Below are 17,885 nucleotides of genomic sequence, written 5' to 3'. Positions count from 1 at the left end.
GCAATAAGCATCATTCTGCCGGTTGGACAATCGTGGATGCTTTCTGAAAGAACTGTGTACCGATAACGAAACGCTTTGTTTACGAGTGTGCTTTCTTTTTATGCTATGCTCCAGCTAGCTGTCTCGGGAAAGATCACATGTAATACCCATCTGAAGTGACGTCATCAATACATGGGCATGCTCTGGTAGCCTGTTGATCCTTGAGTCGTTGGAACAAGTGAAAGATAAAGAAAAAAGCAGTCTTCGCGCAATCCTTCCATTCTTTAACAAATGAAAATTTCCACCCAAAGTTCAGCAACATAGATTACAGTATCGTGTGAAGTACATGTTCTGGTCTTGGGACAAATTGACCCAGTTAAGCCTTTGTAATATATTGATCATTTCCCGCATATTCTCATAAAAATATGGAATGTATTTTTGAATACTAAGTTTCTTTGATACTTTATATCCCTCAGATAAAATCCCTCCAGAGACACGTGTTGTCACTCATTTATTACAGTAAGTCGCTTTCTTGACATGATCTGTTATCCTCGTCAGCTGACAGACATGGCGTGGCATTTTCTAAGGACTGTCCGGAATCAATGGTCATCTGCTGCTCGGGCGTTAACGTTACACGTTGTTCCGTCAGGATCCTTATCCGGGGTTAAACTCTCAGGTTGCTCAAGATGCCCCTGAGCATTTATCTTGCTTGTGCCCTGTGATTGGTCTTCCTTTGTCTCTATTGACGATTTGGGTTTGGAATCGTCTCCCTTCAGTTGCACTCCCTCTCTTTTCCCTTTTACGACGACTTTTGATTTTAATAGGAGGATGCTTCTCTAAGGGTATTCCTTGACCGTAAGCGTCGATGTCACTCATTCTTTGGGGCGTAAGGTTAGAATTGATTCTTCTAGTTGATCGTTGTTTTTCCTTTGTGTCTTTGCTACCATGTTGTGATTTCTTTGCTTGCTCTGATAAATTATCATTTGACTTTCGGGAGATTGATTCACGAAGAATTTCTAGCTCACTGTACAGATCTTTGTTCAACCTTTTTAGCTCTTCATTCTCCTGTTTAAGCTTGTCTGGTTCAAGTTTTTCAAAGGCTTTGATTTTTTTCTTTCAGTTGATTATTTTCAGTTCTTAAGAGAACCTCAGCTTGATTGGTCACCGTCCCATTGGTTCCTGTGTAAGTAGAGGATGGTCTGCTCCCCATAGTGATACATATACATCCAGACAGCTGAAACCGAAGAAAAGAAAGGAAGTAAAGTAGGCTATTCCTTGTGTATAAAACAACTTGCAATGCCTTGATGCTTAGCCTTAGAAAATACTGTTTTCTAAGAGCAGCTTCATAGGGTTTGTGCACAGGATGCCAAGTGATGTTCGTGTATGAACTGTTCCCAGCCATAATTTAAATTAATTATAACACCTTTGAGATTTGTTCAGCGCATTTCGATCTTGATATCTAATACTCAGCGTCCTTTGACCATATTGGTTCATGAAGTGCATGTCAGCTTTGATACGCAAGTCACACAAGCACGACCAACCAGCACCCGCAGCTATCAGTTTTTTCAACAAACCATCAATAATGCATCCACACCTAGATCAGCTTTTAGTCACCTAGGTAACGTCCGAAGTCAGCAACTACCCCCACAATGACATTTAATGTCGACGTATTATGCATGTTTTTGTTCCTGGATTGTGAAACATTTTTGGGGGAAATTAAAGAGGGCCATTGTAATTGAAATGTTTGCAAATCCGTGAACATTAATGCAATGACGTAAACACTCAAGCTGGATACATTATGTAAATTAATTAAGCTGCAGTTGTCACAAGGAAAGCGTATTTTAAAATCAGGGATTAAAAATTAAGAAAACTGTAGACTGGGTACAATGTCGATGACGAAATATGGGGGGCAGGTGAACAACATATGAAAGGAAATCGACATGCGTACGAATTAAAATGACTCCTTCAGTTTAGAATGCATAATCTTTCGGCGTTAATGCCCCGTTATCCATGTCGCGTAGGATATACACGATAGTGGACATGATTATTTATTATTATGAAAGCAAGTCCTGAAAGCCTGGTCATTATGAAACGGCTTATTACAAGGCCGGTTTGACAGGGTTAAATATTGACAAATACATGTATAACAGTCATTCACTAATGCGAATTCGTAAATGCTTCTTGTGCATTGCCATTTCATCATCATTATAATCACGATCGAGGTGCAAAATACACCATCAAGAAGCTGGCAGACACCCTGTCAGCTTACCGCTCAGTCTATACGTATAGGGGATATTGTCTTTATTGTACGACCAAATGACAATGCTTGCAGCTATCCCTGATAGACAATTCTGATTTTTGCTTGTCATTGAATAAAGAAAGAATTTTACTTAAGGTTTCATATCTTTACAAGCTTTGGTAATCTTATATTCGTTACATGCACGTGTCCTTCCTAAAAAATGTTACGAAATAGTAGTATCTTACCTGTATTCAACACCACAAAAATCAGATGCATTCTTAAGATGCCCCGTCTCATCTCCAGCTCTAATGCCTTCATGTAAGTGCTTCACTACAAATATTGACGACGTACGAGCTAAGACGAGATTCACCGCATTACGTTAAGCGCATGCGCACTTATTTATAACCGCTCAACACGTCATTATCTTGTGAATAAGGGTAAAATATGAAGGACAGCGGCTTCATATACATGTACATCAAATCACGCACGTGTGTATGATTATTATAATGTACTTTAGTGTTGCCTTGCTTATTACTAAAATGCGGGAGGAAATTAACCATGAAATTAATTTGTTTTAGTTTTCCATCTTATTTTCCGCTTTTAATTCTTTGACTTAAGTTGAATCTTGGAAACTGATGTAGGTTTCGTTTTAAACCTCCAGATAAATGACGGTTGACGAATTTCACCAAAATTACATTCAAATAATGAAACACGGAATACAACATAGAAGAGGCTACACAAAAATCACTAACTGGACTTCGAAAGCTCGAAGGGCAAAGATGAGAGGGAATGGACAGTGGGGAATAGTTGACGTTGATACAAAAAAAAAATAATACATGAGCTGAACGGAGTGGGGGAGAAGCACCGTTTAAGGTATGAGAAATAAAGGGGTGAATGAGCCTTTGTTTTAAAGAGGAATAGGAGTAGGAGTTTTGTACATAATACTGACCGTGTTCTTCGTCACGCATTTTTTTTTCGGGGGGAGCAGAAACTTCAAATTTTTCTTTAATATCGTAAGGGAAGTGACATCTCTTCCATCACTTTTCTCTTTTTTACTGCCCCCTTGTCCGCGCACCCTGTCGCCCCATCCTGGGTCCGCCAATGAGCGCACCCTTTTGCATGATATTCAAAATGTACCCATGCCCTCCTCAGTCACATCAAATTAATACGTCTAGTTGCACTAATTTAAGTGGCATCCACACTTTTTCACGACCATACCCTCATATCGATACTTGTACGTTAGTATGTTATTTTCATCGAGATATAACATTGATATTGGTTCAAGTTTAGTTGGCACACAACACGGATTTTCTACGCTTTTTGGATCATACTCATGGGCCAATGTTTGAATGATAGAATGTACAGTAGGACTCCAGTGGTCTGTTAATGGAAAGACACATTGTCCGGAGCATTTGAAAGCTTGGTAGCGTCTGGGTGCAATAATCCATTCATCCCAACCGATATCTTTGAAGGTGACTTGCATCGGACGCCGTCTACACAGGTGGTTGAGTCTCACAGAATCTCTCTTCTTACGAACAATGCTGACGCTGTTTAGATCACTCGTTCCAACTACTGTGTGTCTCTTCATTCGGTCGCTTACAAACATGTCTTGTTTTTGTTGGTAACCCATTTCTTTGAAGCTGTTGAAGTTATTTGAATAAACAACCAATAAGGGCTTCAATTCGATATCACGTGATATGTCGACATCCAGACTTGATCTGCCTTCATTTTTTATCAGTGGTTGTAGGTGGATCGTGAGGCGTAGCGATTGTGATTGTACACGTGGTTGTCCAGATATATTTGATTTGACATTCAATCGAACCAGACCTGTCAAATCAAAGCTCTCCCATCCATTAGTTTGCCTACATATCACCCGTGACGTCAGCAGCCTTGTGTTAACCTCGCAGTCACGATAAACAAGGATACGAGCAATGCCTCCATAATGGATGTTGCTATTAGCAACCAAAATGAAGATCCTAAGTTGTGCCATGACGACAGTTTCACTTGATGGAATCGTGATATTAAACAGCAAGTTACGATCACCGCCATCGTCATGTAGGGTCCCTTGGTTCCATGACGTAATCGATTCCAGGCCAGAGCTGTTCTCGAGGTCATTTGTTCCTGTATAATATAAATCAAAAATCAATGATCAGACCATTATTTCCCTTATTAAATCAATCCTACATTCGAGGCCTTGATTTTAATAGCATTATTTTTACTCTTAATGACTGAAAATCATGGCGTTCGTTTAATAATTGCGGATTTACATTGACCACCGAGTTTGCCTGAGCACTTACTTACTCGAGTCAAATACAAAACAGCTAATGGTAACCTCTTCAAATCAAAATAGCAAAACCTCTAATGAGTCAATTTTACCCAGGCTAAACGATAAATTTCATGAAGTTTTAATAGTTTTCTTAGTTGAATAAATTTTCCATTTGGCTGGTATTTGTCAATTTGGAAGTGGGTGGAGATCAAGACGATATTTCAAGACTGGGATAATCTTAAGCTTCTTTACGAATTCCATATCCCACCTCTCCAGCCCATCAAATCAGAAAAAAACAAAAACACAAACCAAACAATGATGCATTGCATGCTTACCTTGATTCAGAAAACCGCGAACGATGTTAGCCTCCGGTTGAACATGATCGTCACGCTTCATGGTAAATGTGTTATAGATATTCATCATGTATGGTGGTACACTGTGTACTGGCGAAGGCAAACTGGAATTAGAGGCCATTTCATGGTGAAGAAATCTGAATGCCTTTTTGACTGAGTCCTTCCGTCCTGCTAATTCTGCCTGATCTTTGACTGTGGCGTCTTCGTGTATTCTCTGGTCACTACTTTGTAAGAAATCGAGAGGCATTAATGTTTTACCGAAGTCAGAACCACCAGAAATGATCTGTCCAGAGGGCCTGGAGTTTGCCACTTCGTCAGCGTGCCTGGATGTCGCTCCGTCTTTCGTAGCTAAATTTCGATAGTAAGAGGATTTACTTCGAGACTTGATATAGCCTTGGATTGAAGCGGAATTTGAAACTTCAACAGCGAATACGATGACCAACAAACAAAGGAGAATCCGAAAGAACCCCATGGCGAAAAAGTCGGTTGCAGACAGAACTTTTAATTCCAATGTAGGTTAATTACAGGACGATAGTTTTAGATTGCAGTCGAGCATAGAAATGGAATTATTTGTTTCGAGCAACGTTCTGTTTTGGCCGGTGGACTGATCGTTGTGTACGCGTAATGGAGAAATGATGGGTCTCAGATTCGAACTTCTTGGAACGATACCCTCATGGAGTTCAGCAACTTGCCAAAGTATGCGTCGTATGTCTCTTATCGACAAACCTCTTCAAGATAATTCTGAAATCAGACGTGAGCACTTTAATTTGGACTTTATCCAGAAGCAAGAAATGACAGGTGTGTATTAGGCCCCTCAAGAGTTGCAGTAAGGCTTAGAGCCTCAAACATCACCACAATTAACCCCGCATTCCAACCTCAAAAGTCTGTCAAAAATGTAAGAAAGCGGAATAAAGTTTTCTCTTGAAGCTACCCCATGGAATCCACCTTTGGGAGTGGATGAATCTAAAGTACTGAAGGAATAAAATCCTCCTTTTTAGGGGTAAGTTTTAAAATAAATTATAAAAACAGCTAGAGACATATTTTCAGTACTAAGTGATCACTGCATATATGGTACGCATCTAGATCTGTGCCATAGAATAACCGGATCACATAAGACGAATGGTTTAGAACGCATACCACGTGGGCTTGTGAGTGGGGCAACAACCAGAAACAGTAATTTATTCTCGGGCAACTGGCTGAGCCAATCAATCTGTCGTACCCGCACCTGACCTTCATCCAAGCTGTAGACCTACGCTGGGATTATTGCTATATACACCTCAGATATATCCACCGCTGCATTTTGGACGGTACGGTTACTTATCTCCTCATCTGCTATTCTGCGCTGCAGAGGCGTAGCAGTAGACAAGACCAAGTATATAGTATTGTTGCTCGTCTCCTCGACAGCTTGACGGTAGGTTGACGAAATGTTATCACATTTAAAACTGTCAAACCGTCGAGGAATTGAACCTGGTTGCCGCTGTTTTACAGCTTCTACTTTTATCATTTTCTTTTGTCCAAAACACCCAAATCGCTGACAGGTTTACTTTTTTCTCCTCGCAAGTTTTTACACTTGAGGAATTTCCACAAAAAGCAGATGGGTAAAAATTCGTCTCATCAAGTAATTTAAAGCAAGCAGAAGTTAGAACACAGGTAATGATTCGTAATAACTCAGCCATAAACTAAATCTGATCTCCTTGGATTTCGTGGAAACACATTATGCTGTAATCCACATTCTGAGTCGGAGAATCTTGCCAAAGGACATGTACAATATTTCTATTTTCATTTATTTTTTAAAGTGTTGCGAAATGCTTGGGAACCGTGTAGACGTTACCGTGACTCCACTGCTAACAGTATGCTACCTGGCGGCTTTGTTATGCCACGGACTGTCTTCAAATGTTCACCATGAGTCATCGCAATTTCGATCTTCTAAGGATGTGAAATCTGTTGACCCACCTGGCCTCTGGCCAAGTACAAGAAGAGCTGGGGGATACTCAGGCATCAGTCCTTCGAAGCATATCATGAAAATCATGCAGCAGCTATCTAAGGATGGTGATCAGTTGAAAGAACGTGGGAACACAGTTCGAAGCTACCAACCGACAATGAGTAAGTACGAAAAAAACGAAAAAGACACAAACCTGTAAATATGGGATTTGTACTCAGCAAGCATTTCAAATTCAAACTTTGCAATGAAGCTTAAAATACAGAAGTTTCACACCCTGCATTTGTAAAGATTTTACATTTAAATAGTGAGGCTATTTCAAGTGTGAATGACCAACCTGGAAAGAATCACTAACTCTATCAACGCCCCGGTTTGACGGTAATTATTTAGAATGAAACCACACTTTCCTCTTTCCCTTGTCTCAGGGATTTTTTCCCTATGTGGAAGATTTCATGTGGAAGGGAGCCGTTTGCATTCAGCAGAATATATTGTTTGATAAATGAAGCAATGAAACTTGCATTGGTCCATCATAAAGATGAAAAAATGGTCTGCGTTGCTTGCAAATGGATAGCAGGGACTGGACCTGAGATACCTCTCCAAGGATCCTAATCATGTAGCCTAGGGTGGAGGTGCATTATTAACAGGAATCAAGAAACCTACCGCATGATGGTTTAGTACAGGTTAACCTAGCCCCCCGCCCCTCTTCAAAGAAAGTTATGAGTTTAAACTGTATTATGTTACATGTCACGCTGACTACCAGACAACCTACTTCGGCAGCACTGTAGACAATACTCATTCTCTTTCTGGCTAAAGTAATTTAAATAATTAATATAAACCCATTGGGGAAGATTTGTTTTAATAATTCTGGACAGTAGGTGTTCATTTTTATACAAAAAAGGCTAGTCTGGGGTATAATGGTAATAACAATACACAGTCAAGGATATTTGCCCGTGACTAGTTAAAGTATCATGTAGTCTGTAACACAGCACACATTCAAGAATTTAGAGCTAAGAATACCTGAGTCGCAGACATGGTCTGCCGAAAGTTCGGATGTTTTAATCAACAAACCTTATCGACACTTAAAGTGATTCATAACTGATTATCCGGAGAATATTCTGAAGAGGACGTCAGAAATTGCAAGCGCCAAACGGAATCTTTTTTACCGGGATTTTGAAGGTTGGAAGTGGCGCACCCAGGATTTGTCTTAGGGGGACTCGGACCAAGTTTACCCCCCCCCCTGAAATTATGATGCTCACCCCCCCCCCTCACTCCATCGGGAACTGGGATGTACGGCTGTATATAGTTTAAGATATAGGTGTACATTTCGTTTTTCTAAAAGTAGAAAAATTACCTCTGCAGGCTCAAGCCCTTCTAGGGCCCCTCTCCCAATTTGGTGCGCCACTTGATAGAAGCTAGTCTCAATTGACGACTTCATGCTTCTTATAAGACTTCCCGTAACTGCTAGTTCCTGAGACTTCGAATGCTTTATTCAAGCACAGGTTCAAGCATGGTGCGTAACTAAATACTCTGGATGCAATTTTGTAGCTGCAAAGGCAAGAAATGCAAAGGTATCCAGAGCGACCATGTTTCACGAATTCATCAAACTTGCAAGATATTTTCCTGAACGGGAAGATTTTTTCCAATATATCTTTAGAGACCTTAATTTTTATTTACAGTGTGTTAAGGTAATTGTCCTAATGACACCCTATTTGGTTGCCTTCAGATCTATGCCAAACTTAGATCTATGCCGAGATTTACTTGGTGAAAATTTCCCTTGGTTAAATTGAAGTTACCTTGACCGTCATCATTTCGCTATACATTGCGACTGTGATTCACCCCAGACCTTGGTGGTAAGGTGTTATCTTGTTAGGTGCTCAGTGCTCGGGCCGCTATTGCTTGTTCACATGAAAAAAGGCTAGCAGGAGCAATCATGCCTACTGCTACCACAGAAATGGGCCGTCTCCGGCGAACACCTCCAAGTCTAAGACATGTATATAACCGGGCCTACAAACAGCTATCGGCCTGGACCATACACGCTTCACATTACATATGTGAATGCAGGTCAACTGAAATATTTTTTTATTTTAAAATAAAAACCACGAAGAAGGGAAAATCATCAAAACGTTTTTCATCTTTGTACTTTTTTAAGCAGGAAATCGAAAGGTTAATGGGGTGAACTAATGGCATTCAAATGTCGAGTGTATGCACGTTCACAACTGCTGCCACATTGTCCTGTTCTTAGCAGTTTTGATGGCGTTGCATCATTGAGCACAGTTGGCGTTAAGAGGAGGAAATTCTTTTCCCACCATTAACTAACTGTGGGGACTTTCTGTCAGTTTATAAAAACAACACAACCCACTAAAAGCGTCCTTGTGTGCCTTGGTTAAATAGGTGCGAAATATATGAAACATCTTATATCATTTTTTTAATGAAACAAATTATACGAACATTACAAAAAGTTTTGAATGCACTGAATTATACACATTGCTCATTGCATTCAACCAACAACCACTTTTTGAAATTAGATAAAACTGAGATCACAAAGCTTGCGTACAACATACAGTTGCTTTTGTTCAAATTTTTAAATGTTTAACGCTGTAACAGGTTTTTAAAAGCTTCAATTGACCGCGATCTCATTCGCCAGCACAGAAATGTGGCAGACGTTCCACCGATACAAATAAAATGATAGACCCTTTCGTTGTCTTACAGATTCTAACATTTACTACCGTAAGTTCTTTATAAACATGTGAAATTCTTGCATTTCGCTCGGGGGAACAACCATCTGCATTGAATTAATAGCCGGAGGGGAGAGACTGGCCCGAGAGGAAATGATCATTGCTTCACGATGTCATCATACAAAATCACAAAGTAAATTGAAGAGGAAGGTCTTAATATAGATTAATCTATGTCAACACGGCAGGGTTTGTGTACGAGCTTTACCTTGTCTGCTCAATACACACTGTACAACTTATGCGTGTATATATATATATATTTATATATATATATACTTATTTATATATATATTTATATATATAAATTATATATATAATTTTCAATCTATTTTATGTTGATGATCCCTTTTAACATATTTCACGCTCAGTCTCTTTTCACACCCTTCCAAAAGAAACTTCAGTGTGATAACCTTGCACATGCAACAAACAATGGATTGGCCCCTTTTTTAAAGTAATGAAACACGTGCCTGAGAAAAAGAAACACGAAATCCAAACAGACAAATGCCAGCTATTTGTGTACATCGTTTACTGGGTGTCTACATACAGGACTATATGAGCTGATACGTCAAGATGACCGATATGAAATTCGAATTTATGACAACTCCTTGTTCATTGTTTTGTTTTACCACCAGCGACAAGGAACTTGCTATAAAACCGAGCATAAAATCCACTCAAACCTTGATTCTTCATCCTATCATTGCCCCAGAGTACTGGGGTTTGTGCAAGATTAAGTATTAATCATTGTCAACTCATCTCCTATCTATTATTCTGTGAAACTAAACCTAAATATCCTTTGTTCGATTAACACGTGTATAAGAGGATAGTAATGCTTTTATCCACAACATAGAAAAAAATACGCGTTTTTCAGATACAGCAGCTTCCCAACATCACTTCTTGCAAATGTTTTACTAGTCTGTAAAAATGTGCATTGATTAATTGTCTTTACGCGAGGTGTTGTGGGTGTATTAAAAGACATGTAGCTTGAAATAAAACGGAGGCAAAACTAATTGAATCTTTCTGAGAGAAAATGCGACTCAAAGTTTTGTTCCACCAAGAATAAGGAACTTATAGTTCTATCATTCTCTTTACAAGTTTGCTTTGACATTACAGGTTCTGAAATATCTACTCGTGTTGATGCCAGAATGAGTGATCATACTAGCCTATGCCTCACTGGTTGCTTGTTAGACCACTGTCATTAAATAGATAGGCGCTTACAGTTAAATGTTGGTTCGAAATTCTTGTCGTAATAATTAATAATTTGTATAATGCATGACTTCGTTCCATCTTCTAATTTTACTGTGAAACAAATATGTTATGTTTCAGCGCGTGTTCTGCGATGATTTTCAGAATATTTCATTTCATTTATTATAACATGATAACTGGATCTGGGCTTAGTTTTGAGGTTATGACTTGCTAAAGCTTTAACTCCAGTTAAAAATGCCTTAAAGCTAAAGCGGCAAATTGATCAACAGTCAAAAGATATATGTCACTCCTGGGAAAAGAGCATTTAAAAGATTTAGAACCCTGTCCTGATGTATTACTGAGAGAAACCAGTAATTACTAGAGGTAATAGTCAGTGACTGTGAGGCTAATTTAAGTCGTCCCTGTTTAACGAAGCAACAATCTTTCTTCAGTTTGCACCATAATGGTGGACTTGATGTGTGAACAAAGGAGTTGTGGGCGTTAAGCACAGCCCATAAATACGTCAGGCTGTTTCATTTTACTTCCCACATCAAATTCACCTTTAGTAATTGGAAAAGAATCAGTAGACCAACACACGTTGACAGCTAGATCCCATTGCATTATTTTCTGTGAAATATTTTTTTTTAAATCATATGTTTGCAGGTGAAATTCCCGTCGATATTTCACGCTTTTATCTTCGATGCCTTACAAAAGTTAAGGGAACTAGGTAAAACCATCTCACGTTCTGCCTTTGCAGTATTTCCAGCAAAGCAGACTTCTGTTGTTTGAAATTATTTAGTCACAGAGGTAACAGCCTACATCAAACTTCCGTAGCCTCCCCCATCAAATTGGCCCCTTTAGTTACGCCTCCTGTGGGGAAGAGCAACTCGTTATAATGATGTCTTAAAACTGAAAACAAACACATGAAAAGTCCAATGCTATATCGTTGTCAGAAACAATTTGCCAATGCACAATTAACGTGACCTACAGTGGGAATCGTGCACTACCCTCATTGCTCCAACAAATCAATAATGACAGCAGAAATTAAAGGAAAATGGAAGCGTCTCCATGACGGATTTGACTTATCATGGTTGGATATTATTTCGATATCGATGTAGTAAATGTGGTAAACAAATAGTATGGAATTACTCAAGGTCGGCGAACCAGGCGCTTTGAGGGAAAATTGAAAAATAAAGAGTAGATACGTTAAAATATTAAAAACATTATTAGAAAAAACAGGAGTTTTCATATTCCAAGAAAAAGACGGAAACAACAAAGAGACCAATCAGAAAAAGACTAGCGTCTGGAATGTCGCTATTTCCTTTCCTGTTTCTTACACCAGCCTGCACGGTCAAGTTTGATTGGTCTGTTTTGGATGAATCTGTTTTACTTTGTTTATTTTCAAATGGTACAATTGTTGTTTTCTTAGTATTAGCTTTTACCACTACAGAAACAACTTATGTGTTGAAAATGTGTTTTGTCTCGACCTTAAATATTCAACTTTTGAATACCACTCAAAGAATTGCCGATACCTTCACGTACAAGTCATTCAAGTTTGTTTATCAGTTTTAAAATTATTTATGGGTTTGTTTATTCTGGCTCTTTCACATACATTTTGCCTTTTGGTCAAAGTTCACCTTTATAATGATTACGATTCTGTGGTTGTTTGTTTTGAGTTTGATTTAAGCAGTTGTTACCCCATTCTTCCCTGCAGTGGAATGGTTGACATAATGGTACGACGACGGTAGACAGGCGACAAAGATACCGACAGAGCTTATCAGATCTTTGACGATTTCCCCAGACCCGCTGTCAGGCCAAATATCAACAGTCATCAATTGTTTTATGACAGGCCGGTTTTCAAGACAGTTAGGCCAAATACATTTACGGGCAGCTTAATTTCTTAAACATCCACCTAACGTTAATGCAAGAACGGAGCTCAGTCTCAAAGTACCATTTGGAGGTTTAAATGTTAACTTCATTATAAAAAGCTCAATCAAATCAAATCAAATCTGATTTGACAGAAGCTCAAACTAACTGGTCTTGCTATAGCATTTGAGTTTCCTAAATCACGGACAATAAGTTTGAAATGAATTGAAATCTCCCAGTATTTTTCTTTCTCTCTTTCTGAAATAATAATAAATGAAATGGCTTTGCATGGAGGTTCTAATGATTATCGTATTGTAAGGCTGGGTTACTTCTATCTGGTCTATTTAGCCAGCTGCGACATTTAAAAACCATAATCACTAAAATTATACTTCAATTACGTTATCACAGATTAAAATGTTTTCACAATAGTCCAATATGTGGGATGTTTATGATGAAGTAAACAAAAAACAAAAACTCTCCACCACAGGGAATATAGAAAGGCGTACATAATCGAGCCTGATATACTTGATGACTCCCTGGGGCAGGAGTCAGGGACTAGACCACCATGCAAGGGTCAGTCAATATAAGTCACATCATATGTCACATCTTGGGTGACAGATCCATGGACAGACTTGCACAAAAATTGAGTATAAGCAATGGCGACAGTTGGCTGTCCTCAGATACTACTTGGAATAAGTTAATCATGTTTGTCGAGTGTTTGCAGTGCCAGTTTCCTCTTTTCTCACCACTTTCTCTCAATACAACATGAAATGGAATTACTTTTCAAGGATCCCTGTAGAGTTGTGCATTGGTTATTACGAAAAATTAATTTTGCACAGTTTTCGTTATTGGCGTGTGTGACTCACCCAGTTCAGTCGGCCTGTCGAATCATCAAGCATGCCAAAGTTATCACATTTTAAACCCTAAGAGACCCATAGCCTGTGGTATATGAGTCTGTTCTTGATCGAGTCATAAAGTAAGGCTCGAACTTCATGGTAAGGTTGAGACACAACCATTAGCTTACACATCATTATTCATTAATTCTCCTTACGATCAAGGGCCGTAAGAACTTTTTACTGCTTCAGTCCATTTCCTGTCTTGGTATGTACCCACTGCCCAGCGCTTGTGTATCATGTTTTGGCAAATCTGTCAGCATTTCAAAATTTAAGTTGACTTGGGTTAAGACGCAACCTCTTGAACATGAACCCACAGAAAAGAAGTAATGGCTTTCAAATAAACGACCCATCAAATTCAACAAACAGTTTCGTTCCTAGTTTCATGTTTACAATGCACAGGTGTGTTCTAAACTACTACGTACTACTGCGACGTTGATTTTGACAAATGACATTCCTATATACATGTGTTTGCAGTGCTTGGATGGCTATTTTTTAATCTGTTAAAAATGAAACATAAAAATCTAACTGTTGCTAATTTGGACACCTAAAAACACACATGCCTACATTTTGACACCAATATTAAACTCCGAGCTGATTTTATACATAGCTGCCGGACTCAGGAATGTCATTCTTTGATAAGTTCTAAGCTTGATAACGTCTTGTCTGCCTCTGACAGCCTGGATAGACGGCTAATATGAACCGTACAGGTCGTGCCCTGTGCTATTACGGTTTTGTTTATCATACCGCTTTCGCATTTTACAAATGCGCCAGCGTGAATTAAGCAGGCTGGTCGTTAAGTGTCAAGAAAAATAAACTGTCCTACTCTGGAGTTGAAGGATGGTTGGTATGTGCATAGAGCAAGGACACATGGCATATGTGGCCGAAACCTGTAAGCGTGGTCTTTTTGTGATTTTGAAGCTGGCAAGCGCAAGTCAGACCTACAGTACATATAGTTTTGTCTACACTGCGCATGCCTATGGGGTACATGTATGATATTCTTCATCACAGTTTCCTGCAGAAGATTTTGTATCAGTTTTCTCCTCCGATTTTGACTTAAGCATCCAGTTTATATTTAAAATATGACATGGTAAGGTTAATTAATGGTTTTCACAAGACCAGTATATCGCAGCTGGCTTCATGTGCATGTCATATGTATTACCATGGAGGAATAAAACACTATACCGTGCTAACGCATTTTTAGGTCTGCGCCTTTTTCGACCTAATAAGCTCGCAGAGGTAACGTAAATAGAATTAGCGGCCATTTAGAGACTAGCGCTGGTTTTAACTTGATTCTTTTAGTAATTTGAATCCTTGCTGAGAGCATTTTATTGAATTTACTGATAAAAGTAATGCTTTATATGGTATCTAACTCAATTATTCTCTGTGATGTTGGACCGATCTCTGGTTAAGTTAGTTTAGCTTCCATTTATAAATTTACTAATCAGGCAAGCTCCGGGGATTATTCACGAGCGTGCACGTCGTTTGAATTATTATAAAGTGTGGCTATTTTTTAGGGGTGCTGCATAAGCAATCTTGGTTGTCCAGTTTCCAGCAGCCTCAACAAGCAATCAAGGGAAGCAGAGGTTTAAAAATAATTGTCAAAGGAATAACTTGATCTTGTAGTTGTGCATATCATTGCTAAAGTCTCAAAATTCTACACATAAATGAGATCAAACCAACAATACAAAGTTCCTTTCAAATTCTTGCTATGTGCACAATGGATGTTGTGGAAAAGCAAAATGGAAGTACTGTAAAAGAATCCCCATACATGCAACTATGGCCTCCATGATGCAACCAAGCCAGGTGGTACTATAGAATGGTTTCTGAAATGTTGGTGCCGCTCTGCATGGTTTCTCCGTGCATCTAATCCGCTTCGTTGTTTTTTTCTCTTTCAGGGTTTGCATGCAACGACCCAACATACGTGTTCAGCATAAAAAGCCAGAATACTGAGAATCTTCGCTCCATTGAACTTCATTACTTCGCTTCCCAAAGCGGCGTGATTGGCTCAAGACCGACCTTTGACATTCGATTGTATCTCATCACTAATACGTCATCAGTATGCCAGTCAATCGGAGTACACCACCACCCGGCGGAAGCGCGTGGATGGCAAGTAACTGACGTCACATCTCAGATATCTCTCTTTTTCCAGCCAACCTCGGAGGGTAAAGATTCAAAGATTACTGTGGGTGTTTCGTTCCAGCTTCAAGGAACTAAAGACTCATCTAATTCCCCACGAGACCTTATAACCCATTGGAAAATGTTCTCAAATCATGCACGCCCATTTTTGCTGATGTATGCCGAGGAAGATGACAGCAGTGGAAATTCAGTCTTAAAGTGGACAAAAGAGGGCTCCAAAACTAAAACATCCCCTTCCGAAACAACTCGTCCTCTCAAGGCGCAGAGACATTCAGCATCGATGGGAAGTCACACTCGACACGCTCGAAGTGTTGATGACAATACTCACTCAATCATGACCAACGAATTCCCTAAAGGAAGCACTAACATGGTTCACCAGACAACTTTCCAACACTTCAATGAACAAGACTCGAAACGACGCAAGGCCAAGAAACGTAGCAGTAAAAAACGCAAACGAGTTTCGAAGAAAAATCACCGGAAAGCTCCACTGTTAGACCAGTCTAGCTCGGTAGATGAAGGTGAGAATGATGAGGTCCACGAAGCTATGAATGATGACAGAGATCAAAACACTGTATTGCCGATGGGACCAGGTGAAGGCCCTTGCTCTCGTCATCCCATGTTTGTTAGTTTTGATACCATTGATTGGGATGGATATGTCATCGCACCTACCGGCTATAATGCTTTCTACTGTGCAGGGGACTGCAGATTCCCTTTGTCGAAGGTAAACTAAATACACTCAAAAATTCAACACATTGCTTAAATCTCCGTCTCTATAGCCAACATTTTGGAGCACAGTTAGGTACCTTTTAGTGGCATGGTGTAGAAAAGACTGCGTGTATAATTATATTAAAAAACGAAACCATAATAGTTCGTTCCTCTGTTCTATTATTCAAAAGCAACATGTCAAAAATAATGCGTTTCAAATTTTTTTCATCGCTAGACCGACAATCCATCAAACCATGCAACCATTCAGAGTGTGATGAGCGTCGCCGGCACACAGACAAAAATTCCGCCTCCTTGCTGCGTACCTGAGAAAATGACATCACTATCCATCTTGTTCTTGGATGAGAATGATAATGTGGGACTGAAGAACTACCGGAACATGGTGGTGGAATCATGTGGTTGCCGTTGAACTCTGCCATCTACTTGGAAATTACAAGGGTTGGGTTGCATGCTACATGTAATTTCATATCATTGTTAATAATTTTAGCTTCGGACAGCGTCTTGCACAACTCTTTGTGATACCAATTTTTGCCGCTATTGAGCTGATATCTAGAGATACATCGATTTATTGCTCAGACACAATGCTCATTCACAGTGGTGTCACTGTGGTACTGCGTTGGAGTTCAAGGACCCAGTAAGAATACTTTATAGCTCAAAGCAATGTCAGATAAGTCTATCAACAGACAGCGCTGCTAGGCAGAATACGTAGGTGTGTTGGGAATCCCAAATGAAAAAGAAAAGCTCCCTATTGGTAAGAACCATGTACGGAACTGCAAATTGAAGTTTGTGGTGTTCATTATTTTGACTGACATAACCTTACAATTTAAGTGGGGTTCATGTCCAACGCTGACCCCAACTTGGGTTTAGCGCCCGAAGGTATATTATCTTATTCCTAGCAGGATGTGACAAAACATTAATAGCCCCAATGAAATTCATATAATCTTGTGGACAGTCAAACGCAACTTTGTCCTTGAACTGAATTATTACCTTGTTGATATCAACGATCAAGACATGAGTATTGTGGTGTTCGTCATGATAAATACATTTCGACGCGCAACCTTTCAGTGTTAATGCGTCTAAACTAGAGAGTTTTAATTCGTGTAAAAATAATTATGAATTAGAAAATGAAATTGAGTATATTATATAACGAATGAAATTATGTTGTTTGAGTTGCTGTGTCAAGAGGGCTCTGAGCTAAAGTGCCATGGTTGATTAAAAGAGGGCGCTGTCTGCATGAAGCGGTTCTCAAGCTCCATTGAAAAAATAAAGGACTTTGCTCAACGAAAACTTATAAGTGAACATTCTTAAATTTAGAATTTCTATGTGCGTATTTAAAACAAGTTGGAGAAACGTTATCTATCCATATATCGAAAGTTAGCAAGAGTTCTCACGTATGATCCTATGTGTATCATAAAAGCAAAATTGCGTAGATATTAACTATAATTTCCGCGTCGTGGTTTCTTTTTTGTCAGAGCGTAAAACAGTTGTAAAGATTTATTTAATTTGATTTACAGCCATATGTGTATTCCTATCTACAAACTAGTGGGGAATGCTGAAAAAAAATCCCGAACCCT

At 39.2% G+C, this 17,885-nt stretch overlaps 2 protein-coding genes, 1 long non-coding RNA gene and 1 pseudogene across 5 annotated transcripts in view; 1 reads left to right on the top strand and 3 right to left on the bottom strand.

Moving 5' to 3' along the window:
• LOC147795980 (uncharacterized) overlaps nucleotides 1-17,885 on the bottom strand; it is a 45,220-nt gene that overhangs the window by 19,377 nt on the left and 7,958 nt on the right. The gene's annotated exons all lie outside the window — the stretch shown is intronic.
• On the bottom strand, nucleotides 143-2,620 carry LOC147795983 (uncharacterized; annotated as a pseudogene). The gene is made up of 2 exons (XR_015428366.1): nucleotides 2,464-2,620; nucleotides 143-1,213 (listed from the first exon to the last, which is right to left on the bottom strand). The product of XR_015428366.1 is annotated as an uncharacterized LOC147795983 (transcript).
• Nucleotides 3,399-5,935, bottom strand: LOC147795982 (bone morphogenetic protein 10-like). The gene is made up of 2 exons (XM_087129958.1): nucleotides 4,820-5,935; nucleotides 3,399-4,339 (listed from the first exon to the last, which is right to left on the bottom strand). Exons 1-2 carry the CDS (start codon nucleotides 5,307-5,309, stop codon nucleotides 3,399-3,401), a joined length of 1,431 nt encoding a protein of 476 aa, XP_086986084.1. The 5' UTR covers nucleotides 5,310-5,935.
• LOC147795981 (growth/differentiation factor 10-like) lies at nucleotides 6,099-17,754 on the top strand. The gene is made up of 4 exons (XM_087149094.1): nucleotides 6,099-6,248; nucleotides 6,634-6,940; nucleotides 15,348-16,309; nucleotides 16,529-17,754. Exons 2-4 carry the CDS (start codon nucleotides 6,643-6,645, stop codon nucleotides 16,718-16,720), a joined length of 1,452 nt encoding a protein of 483 aa, XP_087005220.1. The 5' UTR covers nucleotides 6,099-6,248; nucleotides 6,634-6,642; the 3' UTR covers nucleotides 16,721-17,754.

Source organism: Acanthaster planci, linkage group LG19 (genome assembly GCF_054643075.1).
Source record: "Acanthaster planci isolate LZ-2023a linkage group LG19, COTS_SCS, whole genome shotgun sequence".
Classification (NCBI taxonomy): Eukaryota; Metazoa; Echinodermata; class Asteroidea; order Valvatida; family Acanthasteridae; genus Acanthaster; species Acanthaster planci.
The sequence above is the reverse complement of the archived record's forward strand: the minus strand, read 5'-3'. Positions and strand labels throughout refer to the sequence as shown.